This window comes from Amblyomma maculatum, unplaced genomic scaffold, assembly GCF_055883805.1.
Source record: "Amblyomma maculatum isolate TAMU_Amacu unplaced genomic scaffold, ASM5588380v1 scaffold_16, whole genome shotgun sequence".
Classification (NCBI taxonomy): Eukaryota; Metazoa; Arthropoda; class Arachnida; order Ixodida; family Ixodidae; genus Amblyomma; species Amblyomma maculatum.
This window is the reverse complement of record NW_028146741.1, coordinates 1204225-1220079: the sequence shown is the minus strand read 5'-3', so window position 1 is coordinate 1220079 and position 15855 is coordinate 1204225. Positions and strand designations below refer to the sequence as shown.

Sequence of the window (15855 nt, the reverse complement as noted above, 5' to 3'; positions counted from 1 at the left end):
ACCATAAAAAAAAAAACTCAAAATAAAGGCGGTCCATTTTGGGGCCAAGACAATCTTTTCAGTAAATTTTCCCCTATGGTTAATACATTTATCTTGGTGTCAAAAGATACATGAGGTTAGCTTTCTACCGAAAGAAAATAACTGTAGCAAGAGCAGGACCAGAAATAATCTGCTGACTGTGTCCAAAATTCAATTTTGAGAAATCGGCGAAAAACGTTTTGGGCATATTTTTGAATTACTAAGGCTAACAGCAACTCTATAAAATGAGTTATGATTGGTTTTAATGTGAATGCACCATTTTCTGTCGAGATAATTGCCCCTGCAACTCTGACGCAAATTTATTTCGACAAAGTTTGCTATTCCGCATGCCGTGCGTGATGCCGTTTCGCGATTGCCGCTGCCGCCACTAACTTTTCCGAGTGTTCGATCTTTCGCGCCCATGAAAACTGCTTAATCACTTTTTCATCTGCATCGTCGTGATTCCGATGTTCGCACGCGGCAGGAATCTCCTCGAGGAAATCGTTCGCTCTCCTATCTGTCGTGCCCAGCATCATCAGCTGCCCTTATCGGCCCATCGCGGAGCGTCGGCGCTTCGTCGCCGATTGCTGATAACAAGATGCCGCGTCACCGGCGCGCCTCTTTTCTCTCTTTCTTCGGTTTTTAGGCTAGTATGACGCTCGAACCTAAATTTTCCCTGTTTTACGCCATGGTCGTGACGATGGAATGTCGCTAAACCAGCTAGGCCTAACTACGCGACCTTTTCGAAATGGCGCCAAGCCGCAAATCAACCGACGCCGGCAGCCAACCAAAAGGGGTCGTGTGGGGTCACGTGCTTTCGGAGCCCAATAGCAGCGCGCGTTTCGCGCAAATTTGTCCCTTTGTTTTCCGCTTCGGGTGTTCGCTCGCGGATGCTGATCGTGGTATGGGTATAGCCTGAATCGCGATCTTTAGAACGAGACCAAAATGATGCTGGTGGAGCGCGCATTTCTCGATCCGCGGCCGATCAAAACTCGGCGCGATTTGAAAGGGGCAAACATTCAGATTCGCAACTTTGGAGCGCTGTAACGTGCGAAATAGGCTGTATTTTTCAATCTAAATTTTCAGATAGTTGCGGAAACGTCTCGGGAGCGCGAAAATGAAGAAATAAAAAAATCGATTTTAGACCAATAGCAGTTTCGCGCAAATTTGTCCCTTTGTTTTCCGCTTCGGGTGTTCGCTCGCGGACGCTGATCGTGGTATGGGTATAGTGCCTAGAATATATTCTAGGCACTATAGTATGGGTATAGCCTGAATCACGATCTTTAGAACGAGACCTAAATGATGCTGGTGGAGCGCGCATTTCTCGATCCGCGGCCGATCAAAACTCGGCGCGATTTGACCTCAATTTAAAGGGGCAAACGTTCAGATTCGCAACTTTGGAGCGCTGTAACGTGCGAAATAGGCGGTATTTTTCAATCTAAATTTTCTGTTAGTTGCGGAAACGTCTCTGGAGCGCGAAAATGAAGAAATAAAAGAATCGATTTTAGACCGATTTTCGGCTGCAAAGAGCTGTGTCCCCCCTTAATGCTGATGCCATCTTAGTCGTCTTCAGTCTCGGGTGGCATCGAGAGTGAACAGTTAGGGCGAGGCTGAAATCATAAGTTTTTGGTTAGAGCTCCTTGCGAATGTTTTGCCCAGTTTGTGTATCATTTTCATGTTAAGGAGGAAAAAAATACATCAAAGAGCTATTTCAGCTCTTATCTTTAGAAGAGCTGTTCAATTTCCTTTTAAGACAATTTAAATGCATTTCTTTGTGTTTCCTTTCCTTTTCTTGGGTGGGTTTCTCCTTCACCTGACATGACCTGGTTCTCTCATGTTTCAGCAAACAGCGCATGATTCTGAAGACAGGAATCGTCTCGTCATGAATGTTGTGGATGCTGAGGTATGTAGAAAGATTATGTGCTCTACTGAAAGCTTTCGCTGTTTATTTACTTGGTGACCTTTGATGGGGAGGGGGTTTAAATGGACGCCTTTTGTTTTTCGGTGTCTTTAATTCTGCTAGCGTAAAATCTTTGTAAGGGGAGCAGAAAAGTGGCGGCATTTCAAATGCTGTAGCTCATTGAACTGCTTGTGCGTGAAAAGTCACCTACGGTTACCACTGCTGCCATTTATAATAACTGCTGTAGATTTTATCACATCATGCTCCATGGCAGCTGTGCCCAGATGTGATGGAAACATTTTTTTGCACTTCCGTGATTGGTGAAGAGCACGAAGGAGATCATCCCCCTGACACCACTTCAAATGTGGCATGGCAGTGGCTGTTGGTGCATTTCTCTTATCATTGCAAAATAAATAAACCCTGCATTTTCCTGATGCTCAGATGTCTGGGTGGGGAGGCATGGATATAGTGAGGCCATTTTCTGAAAGCTGTTAAATGCTTATATTGATATTTTTTTTATCACACCTTCTATTATGACTAATGTTTGCCTTACATGACTCTAAAGTATATGTATCAACACATCTCTCTTACTTTTTTTAAATATAAAAGCAGTTCAGTGCACCTAGTTTGCCACACTACTTATCATGCCTTGCTAAAAGCTGGCCAGCCGCACTTCTCATAGACAAATGCTTATCATCGCCACCAAATCTGGTATTGAGTCATTGTTAACATATTGCTAGCTTCTCTCATGCCTTGGTCATTGAAATGTGTGCTGAAAGAAACTAGCATAAGCCCGTTGCACTAAGTGTCATCTTCAGGTTTCCTTTTGTCATTCACTACTTGTGATAACCATTTTCACTTAGATTGAGTGTTCAAAATGGCATGCATGTTACAATAGAACACAAAACTGAAACCATGTTAGATCTTGTACCGGCATTACAGTCGAAAGCCCACAAAAATCGCCGGAGTTCAACAAGACAACATATGACAGTTACCAATATCCCTCAAAAAATGTTCTAAGACCAAAAGGCAGAAGTCGCCGCTTTATGTATATATATATATATATATATATAAATAAAGCCCCCTCGCTTGCAGGTGCTGCACAGCTTTCGCACTTACGAGTGCCGGGACTTCATTTTAAGCTCGAGAACTAGAGAAGTTTTCAGTGCACAAACTGTGCTTCAAGAGAGACAGACGATGCATGTCAACTGCTGATCCGTCTGCAACTATTGAGGCAAGGTGGAAACAAAATTCTGGAGGTGCACGTAACTCTCGCACTCAGAGAATGCGTAGGCATACCAAAAATTGTAGGTGGCTCACTCAACTTGGGAAAGCACAACTCAGTTCGCAGTCGGTTTAGGTTCACACCAATTGTAGTTAAGCTCGGACGAAATCAAGCCTGGATTCCGGGGAGGGACAAATTGTTGGGATGGCCAACCTAAATTTTGAAGCAACCACTGTGTTGGCCATAGCAATTATATAACCGATTCGTTATTTACATAAAAAAATTGTTGTGGTTTAACTCTGGTTAACATTAAAACAGAAGCTTGGGCACGTTGGTAATCCATTGTGTAGAACAGCGCGAAAAAATTACCGGGATGAAGGAAGACAACAAGGCGAGCACTCTGGTTAACCCTATAGTTGAATTGCGATAGCAAGGGCGGAAGCTTCTTTTGCCTGCTACATTATTCCCCTATCATGCCCTATCAGTGTAAGGTGCTACATTATTGGGGACACTTAAGCTTATCCTTTAAGAGTATGAAGCGCGAGCATAAGTTACCATCTTCTTCTTCTTCTTAATCGCCTTGTGACGACATGACCTGTCGCAACGGTACATCGCACGCCCCTTGTCAAACACAACCAGCATTTCATTGAACGCATTAAAGTTCACCAGCGTTCTATAATTTGTCTACAGGAAAGGAAAGGCGCAGTATCTGTCACTCGGGGAATCTCACTATCATTATCTTTGTAGACAAGGGGATAAATGAAGAGCGTTTCACAATCCGAGGCGTGACGCAGTGGTAAAGCACTGGGCTGGGGATTCCCCGGTGGGAGACAATGTTATTAATTTATTTTTTAAGTATCATCGCCGCAAAAGCTCCTCGGCTGTTCAAGGTCAAGCGTGGCGTCCGCCGGGGATACGCGACGGCTCGAAACCTGGCGCAGTATTGCTATCGCAATACAACATTCGTTAGTGCGTCCCTCCGTTTTGACTGTCACATCCACACCTCATTTATTGGCAGCGCGCCAAGATGCTGCGCAGCGATACCTTCATTCCGTGTTTATCTTTTGACTATACTTTTGATAGATCCTGCGGTGGCAGTAAGCGAACTTGGCAGAGTGCCCGTGATGGCTTAAATGCGCAAGCCTGGTTCAATTTATCACGGCGCGCTTGGGGTGGGCGTAGTCCACTGCCACAAGATCATTGGAAAGCATGATAGCTGCAAATGCTGTTTGAAGCGAACAATGCTAAAAGCCGGTGTCATGATCGCAGCTTACCGCATGCTTTCGTTGATTCATAGATGCAAGAATTGACGACTCTTGCAAAAAAAAAAAAAAAACTACAACTTTGTAACGTCCGCAGCTGCCATAGCTTACGCTACGCCGCACATTCAGCACGACAGCAAGGATAAACGACTCCCGGCAAAAAAAAAAGAAATCTGCCTCTTGTTGGTGTTCGCAGCTGCCATAGCTTATGCACGTTGAGCACGACGACACGAGATGCGCATCGCATATCAGCCGCCATGTGCAGAGCGTTCACAACACTCACTGGAGGAAGCGTCTGCCATGGGGCTGAGCTGGCTTGTTCGCGCATGTGAAGTGCATGCTGCGAACGAAGACTGGGAAAGAGAGAAGAGGGGAGAGATAAAGCTCAGCAGAAGAGTGGGCACACTCTTGCGCTTCACTCTATCGCGCGCGGCAAACTATCACCGCAGATGCGCGTGCCTTTGGGGAAAGGGCACGGCGCTGCCCTAGACCAGCCGTCGCCGAACTGTGCCCTTTCATTCCTTCTGTGCGTGGCTTGAAAACGTCACGCGGCAAACAGCCGAGGGTGATGCGATCGTCTTTGCAGCTTTGAATGCGTGGTGCGGAGTTCGATATATCGAACGACCGGTGAAATTGAGTTCGATACATGACGCAGCTTTTTTATACTTTTACATGGGATTTTCAAGGGGATATTTCGTGAGTTCGATGTGACTAAAATTCGAATTATCCGGGTTTGATATATCAGAGTTGTACTGCATTGCCATCACAGTATGGTCGCTATGTGTCTTTTCATTCTGGCAGTTGCCATTTTGTAGATTCTGGCCCAACTACTTCACCCTACTCTTTGTGTTACAGTAAAAGCTCGTTAATTCGAAATTCACAGGACCGGAAAAAAAGTGTGAAATGTCTGATGTTTGAAATACTTAAAGACCTTACAAAAACCCTTTGCATTTCAGTAAAATTATCACATTCACTCGCGTAATGAACTCAGACTCATAATAAATTCAACCGCCACTTTTGCCGCTGAGAATTAAAAAAAAAAAAAGCTTTAGTCTTTCACGCATCCTTCGTTTCGCGCTGCCACCGTTGCAGCCCACAGCTCATTTCTTGGTAGTGCACAAAGATGCTGCGCAGCGATAACATCGCAGTGCGTGTATCTAGTGTTTAAATGTGTGGGGGGGAGGTTGGATGTAGATGGGGAGGGAGGCGAATTTGGCAGAGTGCCAGTGGCCTTGGCTAAAGTTCTAGCCTTCACTCTTCTTCGGCACTCATCCTTCACAGTGCGACGCGGTAGTGGGATTGTTCCTTCACAAGCAGCCTGCGTCACGTGTGAGGCTTCACTGCGCGACGCACTGAATGCCACTTGACGAGTGCATGCCTTGGGAGCAAAAACCGCGACGGAAGCGCGTAAAAAGCCTGCTATCCAAAACACTGCATAACTGCGATCGGCTAGCTGGCTGGTGCGTGGCCTGCCGCGGACAGCAGCGCGAAACTCATAAAAGTGAAATTGAAACATAGTCGGCCTATTAAGGTAGTGTTGGATGAGGCCGTTCGTGTTTCATTATATTTGTCATTGCGCGCACGTCGGAAGTGCGCGGTCAACTGTACAACATGTAGTTTAGGTTTGAGGAGCGCTATTTTGATGATCGCTTATGATACCATGCAGTCATAACTGGCCGCGGCCTAATCTAACTGGTGCGAGATCCGTAGCGCCCGTCTGATGTCATAGCTATCTATACATGGGTGTCTGCTGGAGCCGCGCTGACAGAAATATTTATCCGTATTTCTGAATTAACGAGGGTCGAATTCACGAGCATTGAGTTGCAAGTCTCGGAGGTCACGCGAAACAGAGCAGTTGCCATCACGTCTGCCAACCCCCTAAACCCCTGGCGCTGCCGGCCGCCGCATCGGTCATGGGTTATGCTTTACCCACTCTTTTATGGTTTTATCTGGTTTTATAATTGTCCCCATTTAGGATGCGCGCAGCTTCTTAACTATGCCGTCTTATCGCAGAGGCGTTTCTTTGGCCATGTGCTGTGCGCCAGGCTTCCCAGACGTGGTGCTGCATAGTTTGAATTATCCGTAGCGGAACCGACTCGCATTGGAATTAACGGACTTTTTGTACACAGACCTCTATGGAGCTTGGCCGCAACAAGCAGTGTAGTTCGAACTATCTCATAAATCGAATGAACAAGGTTTGATGTAACGAGCTTTTACTGTATTTGCACATATTTATTCTAGTGAACAGTGAAAATCAGGTGCTCATTGAAATAAGGGAGACGCTGGAGTTAGCATTTTGCTGGGAAATAGCATGGAAGCATGGGAAAGTGCTGAACGCATTGTGCACACTGATCATGTGACCTATGCATGACAGTATCAGCACCGCTTCCTCTTTTACTTTGTGGCCTAGCTGGGAGGTATCCTCACCTTCCCTGAACTCTGGTGTATGACTCAGGCCGGCCAGGATCCGATGGCACTGAAGGCGACCATGGAAGCCGTGGAAGCGGCACTGCCACTCCTCCAGCTGAGCCAGCAACCGCCGCTGCATCACACACAAGGCACCACGGTGGCGGGCAATCAGACCATCACCTATGTCACTGTGCCACCCTATTCGCCCTCAGCGGATGATGGCGACGGCAGAGAGTCGCAGCCCTTGATGCCTCCAGGGACCACCTTCACCGTGACTGTGAAGGAGCCTTCATCTACTGAGGTCACCATATATCCGTCCTCATACCCTGACGACAGCTTGGATGAAGAGTATGTCGATGAGCCATATGACATGCCATCGTCAAGTCGCAGTGGCAAACTCCAGAAGGCTCGCAAAGGGCCTAGGTTGATGCAGGTGAGGGTGTGTCACCTTGTTCTGCCAGCACTTTGTTTTTGTGGTTTTTATTTATTCAGCGTGCCCATAAAAATGCCCTCAGTTAAGTGCATTGCATAGTAGAAAGCATTGGCACCCTGATACAAAAGAGGTCCAAACAAAATGAAGCGGATAATAAATGATTACATTCAAATGTGAGTAGCAATACTGTCTAGATGCATGTTATGATATGAAAGTACAGCATAGTTTTTCTGTGGAGTACTGCAGAACGATTACCACGATGTACAAAAAAATGCTGGGGTTGTATGAATTTTGGGTGTTGAAGTGAATAATGTGGTATTCAATTCAGGCTTTAAAGCGGATAGCAGTGTAAACCCTGAATATTTTCGAAGTATTTCAGACCTTGAATTTTTGTAAAATAAGGCGGAAGGAGCAGCCAATGCTCTGTGCTCGCTCAGACGACACTTGTGCACTATTGCATCACTCTGGATATTGGCACATGTCATACACAAGGTGTGATGGTTGTGTTCACAAACTCTGCTTTTGTCGACTGTGCTGTTCTAACAAGGGCACAATGAGGGATGACGAGAAGTAAAAGCAAATACGCCAGCCATATGGAGGGCCCAGACAATGAAGACGCAGAAAAGACACAATGAACCTATCAGAGGGCCTGAAGAAAGCTCTCCTTTGGGGCTGGTTCTTTTGTGGTGTTACCGTAAAGGAAATGAATCATCTCAGAATAGTTTCATCAAAACGTGCCCTCAGTAGAAAGATGCGTCCTGTGCTTTGCTTTGGTGGCGTTGCTTCGAACGTCTGTGTACCTTTCTCCCTCTGACACCTTTAGACTTTCGAGTAACGGAAGACTGAGGCTGTAGCCTCTTCCAGCAGTGGTGCAAGTGCATGGTCATGTGTGCACAGCTCGGTCACATGATTAAGTAAGTTTGCAAGATTTATGGAACAAGTTACAATCCATCTGAACTCTCTCTGTGGGATGTGTGACCTGATGTGGTGTGTCCGAAATTTTAGCATCAAGAAGAAAAACTGTCAACAAACTTTATATTTCATAGCAGTGGCATTTTAATGTGGTAGTGGTAAGGACCCTATTTTGCAAGAAAAGAAGTTCGGCGTCGTCGATGTTGTGAGCAAAAGATTATGGGCATGGGTCTGGTACATGGTGGCTGGTAGGTGGCATGGCTGACTTCTGATTGGTCATTTTGATTGAGCAACATTGCATCATCATCTGACATGGCATAAGCTGCCAGCTCGGGCTTTGCCTTAGATGGGTTGGTGAGATGGAAATCAAACCTTCCAGGACATATTACGTAGGGTTTGGTTAAAGTGGGGATTTATAGGTGTCTGTTTCGAGTAAATTTTTATATAATCAGCTAGCTTATGACTGTGTGGTAATGAATATGTGCCAGGCAATAAAACCACAAATTAAGGGATCTGCAAATAAGCTAAGTAGCACAGTGGATATGTGAAAATGAGGCTCCGCAAGAGGAGCAACAGATGGATGCAATTAACCTTGTCATATTATCACATCATACTGTTAAAAGTGGAGCTTGGGTGTCCTCCCAGTTTTGTCATATGCCTTTTGGAAAGACGTGCTTTAATACCTGGAGCCATGCAGAAGAAACAGTAATGGCAGCCAGTATGCGACAGCTTGAGGGCTACATCATTTCCTTTCAGGTCACCTCTGCACCACTCGGCACAGTACAAGGGGGCAATATGAAGAATTATGTAGTAAAGGCTTGAGATCACTGTGGCATATTGCTGATAAAGCACTGATGGGCACATTTCCCTTTGGTTATATTCAAAATTTTATTTGCCTTAGTGAATCCTGCAGACCAGTAGAATACTCAACTTACTTTGAGTTAAAGACAGCCCCATTCTATGCCACAATGCAAGTCTTTGAAAAAGAAAAAAAATTACAAGGGTTTAACGCTGCTGAACCAAATATTGAGTGAAAGCATTAGCTGCGGGTGACCGAGCGTTCTTCTTCTTCTCTTTTTCTTCTTCCTCAGCCCACATATAAAGCCCCGCTTTAACCAAGCCATATGAACGTGCCTTAGTGGCCTATAGGGGTAATGTGAATGCCAGGGTCTTAGCAGGCTGATTCTGACATAATAGTCCCATGTGAAACGAGAGACCCAAGTTGGCAGCTCCTGCCTGCCCGTGTGTCACGTGGGGTGTGATGTCACAGCGTCACGTGGGCAAGACGTAACTGCGGCCGGGTCACATGAAGGCTTGAAAGTGCGAGTAGTATTGCTTTCACAATAAAAAAACAAATCTTTCAGTGTATGCTAGTGGGCTGCAGTGAACTACTAGTATGTCTCTCTTCTTTTTTTTTGCTACTACATATGCAGTTGCAAACGATTTGCTTCACTCCAGAATTATTTGAGCACGGTAACTACCTGCATCATATTCGCTTTGATCTGAGAATTGCCTGTTTGTACATGCCTAAAACTAAAAAATGAAAATGAGCAAATAAAGTAGAACCTTGTTATATTGAACACGAGGGTAGGGAGTTATCGGACAGAACGAAGTGAAATAAAAATTTTGGTTGAGCCATGCTTTATCTCTATGGGAATTGTATAACGAAACAAAAAATTAAAAATTTGACGCTCAAATGAAGCATTTTGCTGGATTCACATGACTAAAGATGCTTAAAGAAGCTTAATAAAAAAAAAACTTGAAGAAATGCATTATTTAGTTCATTTTAATCACCCACCAGAGTGTATTTAAATCGGCCACGCGTTCGCTTGCCGCATCATCTAGGGGCAGCTATGAAAACTAGTGCCAGCGGTTAACAGGCATGCAGCTGGCATGTGATCTTCATGCCATCTCTCCGACTGACCAGTGCACGTGTGCTGCACCCCTCGAGTTTGTTGGCTCTGTCTCGCGTTTCTTGGCCACTTTCTAAAGCCCCCGTTTTTCAGGGACCCCTGCAATCATCGTGGCAAACTTAGTTGTCTGTAGGCTTGGACAAGCTCCATTGAAACTATTGCAATTGTTGCATGAAAGGGCTGGAATTTTAAAATTTGTTTTGGCTGCTTATAGGTATAAATCACCAGTGATTAGGTTACATACAGTGTCCTGACTATATGTGCCACTGTGCAGGATTTCCTGCTGCCCCACCTGGACAGTGGCACCTTTGGTGAGCGCTTGCAGTGGGTTGACCGTGCCAACGGCATCTTCCAGATCGGCTGGTACCACAAGAACGCAGCCCAGTGGACAAATGATGACTGTGTTGTGTTCTTGGTGAGTGCATGTCTCTGCTGGTTGCATATTCAAGCTGGCTGCCAATTTAACTGTTGGCTTTGTTTAGGGGATTGAAGTCTCCTACCTTTCTCAAGTGGTTATGTGTTGTATTTTAACGCTTCTAGTAGCTGCCCCCATTTAATTCTTAAGCAAGCATGCACTGCAGTTTAATGCTGTATGCTCAGTGACAAAAACCTTTTCATAACATGCTGATACCATTGGGAAGACAAGTGTTCTATTTTGTAGCTGTGATGGGTCCTCCAGTATGAAAAAAAAGAAAGTTTGAGCATTCAGCTAGGGACTGCTCCACAGTTATGTGGGAAAAGCACACTTTTTTCACTTTGCTGACTAGTAGTTTTCTCTTGGCGTATAATATCCAAAAGTCGTTTTCAACTCTTATAAAGAATTAACCAAAAGACTTGTCTCAGTGCAACTTGCTTGTTCTCCCATTCATATTGAACAACGCTATACTTTTGGCGTTGAGGAACCAGTAAATGTTTCTTTTTGATACTGGATGTGATCTTCCGGCTATAATGCCAGTTGACAGTGAGTGCGCCTATATGTTTGTGTTGTCTTTCTTGAGGTCTCCATTTTTAATCAAATCATTTAATAAAATTTAGGCTTGCCATCTCGCGCAAAGAGAAGTTTTAATACTTCCACTTTCAAAACATAAGCGATGGCTATAGGAGCTGTCAGTTCAGCATGTTGTTTCAAAACAGAATTTCCGAAAATTGCTTTGTAGAAAGAAAGGCAGCACTGCCTGTGAGAGTTTCTGAATGTGCACTTTTGCCACCACAGCAACTCTGGAAAATATAAATTGCAGTGAGATATTCATGCAGATCACCAAGCGTCTATAAAGGGCATAGTGGCTGGCTAGTTCGTTCTGCATACTGGTGACTATGGCACAGTACAGTCGAACCCGGATATATTGAACTCGAAGGGGATCACGAAATAGTTCGATATATCGATAATTCGATATACAGAAATCAGCTTGGGACAGCACTTACGATGCGAAAAAACGATACCGCATTTGTCGCATAATCAACTCACTCGCATAATGAACCCACCCTTCAATTTTGCCCTCGAGAATTTGGAAAAAAAAGAAAAAAAAAGCGTTACGGCCAGCTCGCTCACATGCAAGCGATTAAGCGATCTCAGCGACGAGCGGCAGCGACAGCGCAAAAAATTTCCAACTTGGAGCTGCATCCCTCTGCTGTTCGAGCCACCGCGGCAGCTCCAAACAAGGTTTCTGTGTGGCCGCGGAAGAAATCGCCAGCGTTTTCACTTGCATGTCGCACTTCGTTTCGGTCGTCTCAACCACAGCTCATTTCTTGGCAGCGGGCCAAGATGCTGGGCAGCGATAACGTCCCGTGTTTATCTGTTGTCAAAAAACTTGTCACGTGCTGGCGTGCGGGAAATGATCTTTTTATAGCTCCTGCAGTGGGGAGCAAACTTGGCAAACTGCCCGTGTGATGGCTTGATTGCACAAGCCTAGTTCGATTTATCACGCCGCGGTAAGCGACACTGCCACAAAATATTGGGAAGCGTGATACAGTAGCTGCAAATAATGTTTGAAGCAAAAAATGCTAAAAGCCGGTGTCATGATCGCAGCTGACCGCATACTTTCGTTAATTCATACATGCAAAAATAAACGACTCCCGCAAAAAAAAAAAAAAAAAAAAAAAAAGACAAGAAGCTGCTTTGTAACGCCATATCTTACGCTACGCCGCGCGTACAGCACAACGATAAATATAGACTACTCTCGAAAAAAAAAAAGATCTGCCGCTTGTTAACTTCTGCAGGCGCCATAGCCACGTCAGCCGCGCCGCTGTGCGCAGAGGGTTCGCAACACACGCTGGGGAAAGCGTCCGACGTTCTGTCTGAAAACGGGCTGAGCTGGCTTGGCGCATGCGTAGCGCGTGCTACTGTGAACGAAGGCCGGGAAAGAGGGAGAGAGATAGCTCGGCAAAAGAATGGGCATACCCTTGCGCTTCGCTCTATCGCTCTTTTCCCTTCTCGTTGCCACCGGTTCTCTCTGGTTCGTTCACGCACATAGCTTGCAAACTTGTCACGTGCTGGCGTGCGGGAAATGATAACCGCAAATGCGTGCGCTTTTGGGGAATGGGCGCGGCGCTGCCCTAGCCGAACTGTTCCCTCTCATTACTTCCGCGCGCGGCTTGAAAACGTCACGCGGCAAACGGCCGAGGGTGATGCGATCGTCTTTGGGAACGGCACGCTTTCCAGTGCGTGGTGCGGAGTTCGATATATCGAACAACCGGTGAAACTGAGTTCGATATATGACGCGGCTTTCCTATACTTTTACATGGGATTTTCAAGGGGATATTTCGTGAGTTCGATATAACCGAAATTCGATATATCCGGGTTCGAGTGTAATACATGAATGAGACGAGAAAGGGACGCAATTGCATTAATTTGTCGTTTCTTCCATGTTATTACTGTGCTTCAGTATGGTCTTCAGTATGCGAAACACTTTCCTGACTGCTCTTATTCTCATCGATAGCCCGCTATCGATGGTCTCTCACTTCGAATTCGTGATTCCGCTGAAGTTGATGCATCGGAAAGCTCGTTTTTGGATGCGAACAGTAGCCGTGATGACTCGGAAGACGAATTCAGCTCTCCAGACTTTAGCACTAACAGCGAAATTACGCCAAACCGACCCTGAACGTCGACAGCCAGGCCTCGATAAGTTTCGCGTTCGCTCCGCTTTTGCTGCGTGCTGATCGGAAGCGATCACAGCTCTGAAGGTCACAACTGTTATCTGTAGGGTGACAACGTCTTTTGGGTTATATTACTTGCCACCGGCAGCGCAGGGAGTCGTGTTTTCCGCACGAGGTATAGTGAACTAAAATACTATCCTAGTGGCGCGAACGGGGAGGCTGCAACTTTTTCTAGCGGTGACATTGCTGCTGCTTCAGACACTTGTGTGTGTTTCTCCATGTCGTTGCCCGTTGTAGTGTGCTTATATAACTTAAGTAAACAATGCTGCATGCCGCTGGCTTCAACTTGCTTCAGTGTAATTATCCAAGCAGTTTTTTCTTACCTTGGCTTTCTGAGCAGTTCGGCAGTGATGAAAAATTGCCCGTTCTGTGTTGTCTGCTACAAAAGGGTGGTGCAAAATTCTTATTTTTCTGGTAGATGTCAGTTGTTTACATGCACCTCTCATGCTAAATGTGTTTACCAGCGATTATAGCAAACTGCACCTATGATCAGTCTATTCACACACAGGTGCGTTATGTATTTATACGCAATGTCTTTTTTTCTTCTGAAATGGTTCAGCGGTGCAGACACGCATTTGATTCACTTTTACCCGTGATTGAAAATATTCCCAACCCAATATCCGGTAAGTCTTACTTGAAGCGTGTGCATGACGTTGCCAGATTGAGAATACACTGGGGGCGAATATTTTCTTTATTGATATAGGATGCAATGAATGGAACATGTTGCGGAACTCTGTAAGTCAGCTTCTCTGCAACTTAGTCAAAAACAGTTGACACCAATTGGCATTGCCACTAGGAATCATGGTGTAATTGATTGGAACCAATAGGAAAAAAGCTTCATTCCAATTTGTTACGATTGAGTGAGAGGAGAAACAATCGATTCAAACTATACTCGTCAGTGGGAATGAACTGGAGAGTTGGGAAATTACTGATTCCATTTGCTTACAATTGAGTCATGATTGATGTCACTTGAGTCCAACTGGACTTGCAAATTGGAACCATTAGGGAAAACTATGAAAGGTCCAGTTGGTCTGTCTAACTGGGCCCAGAGTATCCATGGGAACATCTGCATATTTGAACACGGCAGAATATTTATGGTTTTTATATTAAGAGCTTTCAAGACCTTAATCTGCGGAATTGTATACATCATTTGCACTTCTCTGTATTTGAAATTAAACGAAAAAACTGCGTTGAACTGCCAGGCATAACTAGTTCCAGCATGAGAGTCAAATATATGGGATATAGTCGAACCCAGATATATCGAACTCACGGAATATCCCCTTAAAAATCCCATGTAAAAGTATAGGAAAGCCACATCATAAATACTCAATTTCCGGGGTCATTCGATGTGTCGAACTCCGCACCACATACTGGAAAGTGTGCCTTCCCCAAAGACGATCGCATCACCCTCGGCCGTTTGCCGCATGACGTTTTCAAGCCACACGCAGAAGGAATGAGAGGGGACAGTTCGGCGACGGCTGGTCCAGGGCAGCGCCGTGCCCATTCCCCAAAGGCGTGCGCATCTGCAGTTATCGTTTCCTACGCGCGAGCACGGGGCATATGCAAGCCATGTGCGTGAATGAACCAGAGAGAACCAGTGAGAACGAGAGGGGAAAAACGCGATAAAACGAAGCGCAAGGGTGTGCCCATTCTTTTGCCGAGGTGTCTTTCTCCTTCCTCTCTCCCGGCCTTCATTCGCAGTAGCACGCGCTACACATGCGCCAAGCCAGCTCAGCCCATTTTCAGACAGAACGTTGGATGCTTTCTCCAGCGTGTGTTGCGAACCCTCTGCGTGCAGCGGCTGACGTGGCTATGGTGCCTGCGGAAGTTAAGAAGCGGCAAATCTCTCTCTATTTTCTTCTTTTTCGAGAGTCGTCTATTCTTATCGTTGAGCTGTACGCGCGGCATAGCGTAAGATATGGCGGCTGCGAACGTTAAAAAGCAACAGTTTCTTTTTGCAAGAGTCGTCAATTCTTGCATGTATGAATAAACGAAAGCATGCGGTCAGCTGCGATCATGACACAGGCTTTTAGCATTTTTCGCTTCAAACAGCATTTGCAGCTATCACGCTTTCCAGTGATTTTGTGGCAGTGGACTACGTCCGCCCCAAGCGCGGCGTGATAAATTTAATCAGGCTTGTGTAATCAAGCCATCATGGGCACTGCCATGTTCACTCCCCGCCACCGCAGGAGCTATCAAAAGATAAACACGCCCTGACGTTATCGCTGCGCAGCATCTTGGCACGCTGCCAAGTAATGAGCTGGGGATGAGATAACCGATACGAAGAGGCATGCGCCATCAACATGCAAGCGAAAACGCTCGCGATTTCTGCCGCGGCGACACAGAAGCCTTGTTTTAAGCTGCTGCGATGTCTTGAGCAGCGAGAAGGACGCAGCTCCAACAAGTTGGAAATTTTTCGTTTTGTCGCTGCCGCTAGTCGCTGAGATCGCTCAATCGCTTGCATGTGAGCAAGGTGGCCTTAACACCTTTTTTTTTTTTTTTTTTTTTTTTCAAATTCTCGGGTGCAAAAATGGAAGGTGGGTTCATTATGCGAGTGGGTTGGTTATGCGAAAAACACGGTATCGTTTCTTCGCATCGTAAGTGCCGTCACAAGCCGATTTCTGTATATC

The 15855-nt window shown here is 45.6% G+C and overlaps 1 protein-coding gene across 2 annotated transcripts in view; it reads left to right on the top strand.

Moving 5' to 3' along the window:
- Positions 1–15855, top strand: part of LOC146171894 (uncharacterized) — an 86742-nt gene that overhangs the window by 34914 nt on the left and 35973 nt on the right. For both annotated transcript variants that reach the window (XM_084586258.1, XM_084586259.1), the window contains 3 exons: positions 1862–1921; positions 6861–7247; positions 10347–10487. In XM_084586258.1, coding sequence (XP_084442384.1) covers positions 1862–1921; positions 6861–7247; positions 10347–10487 — 588 coding nt within the window. The remainder of the gene's footprint in view (positions 1–1861; positions 1922–6860; positions 7248–10346; positions 10488–15855) is intronic.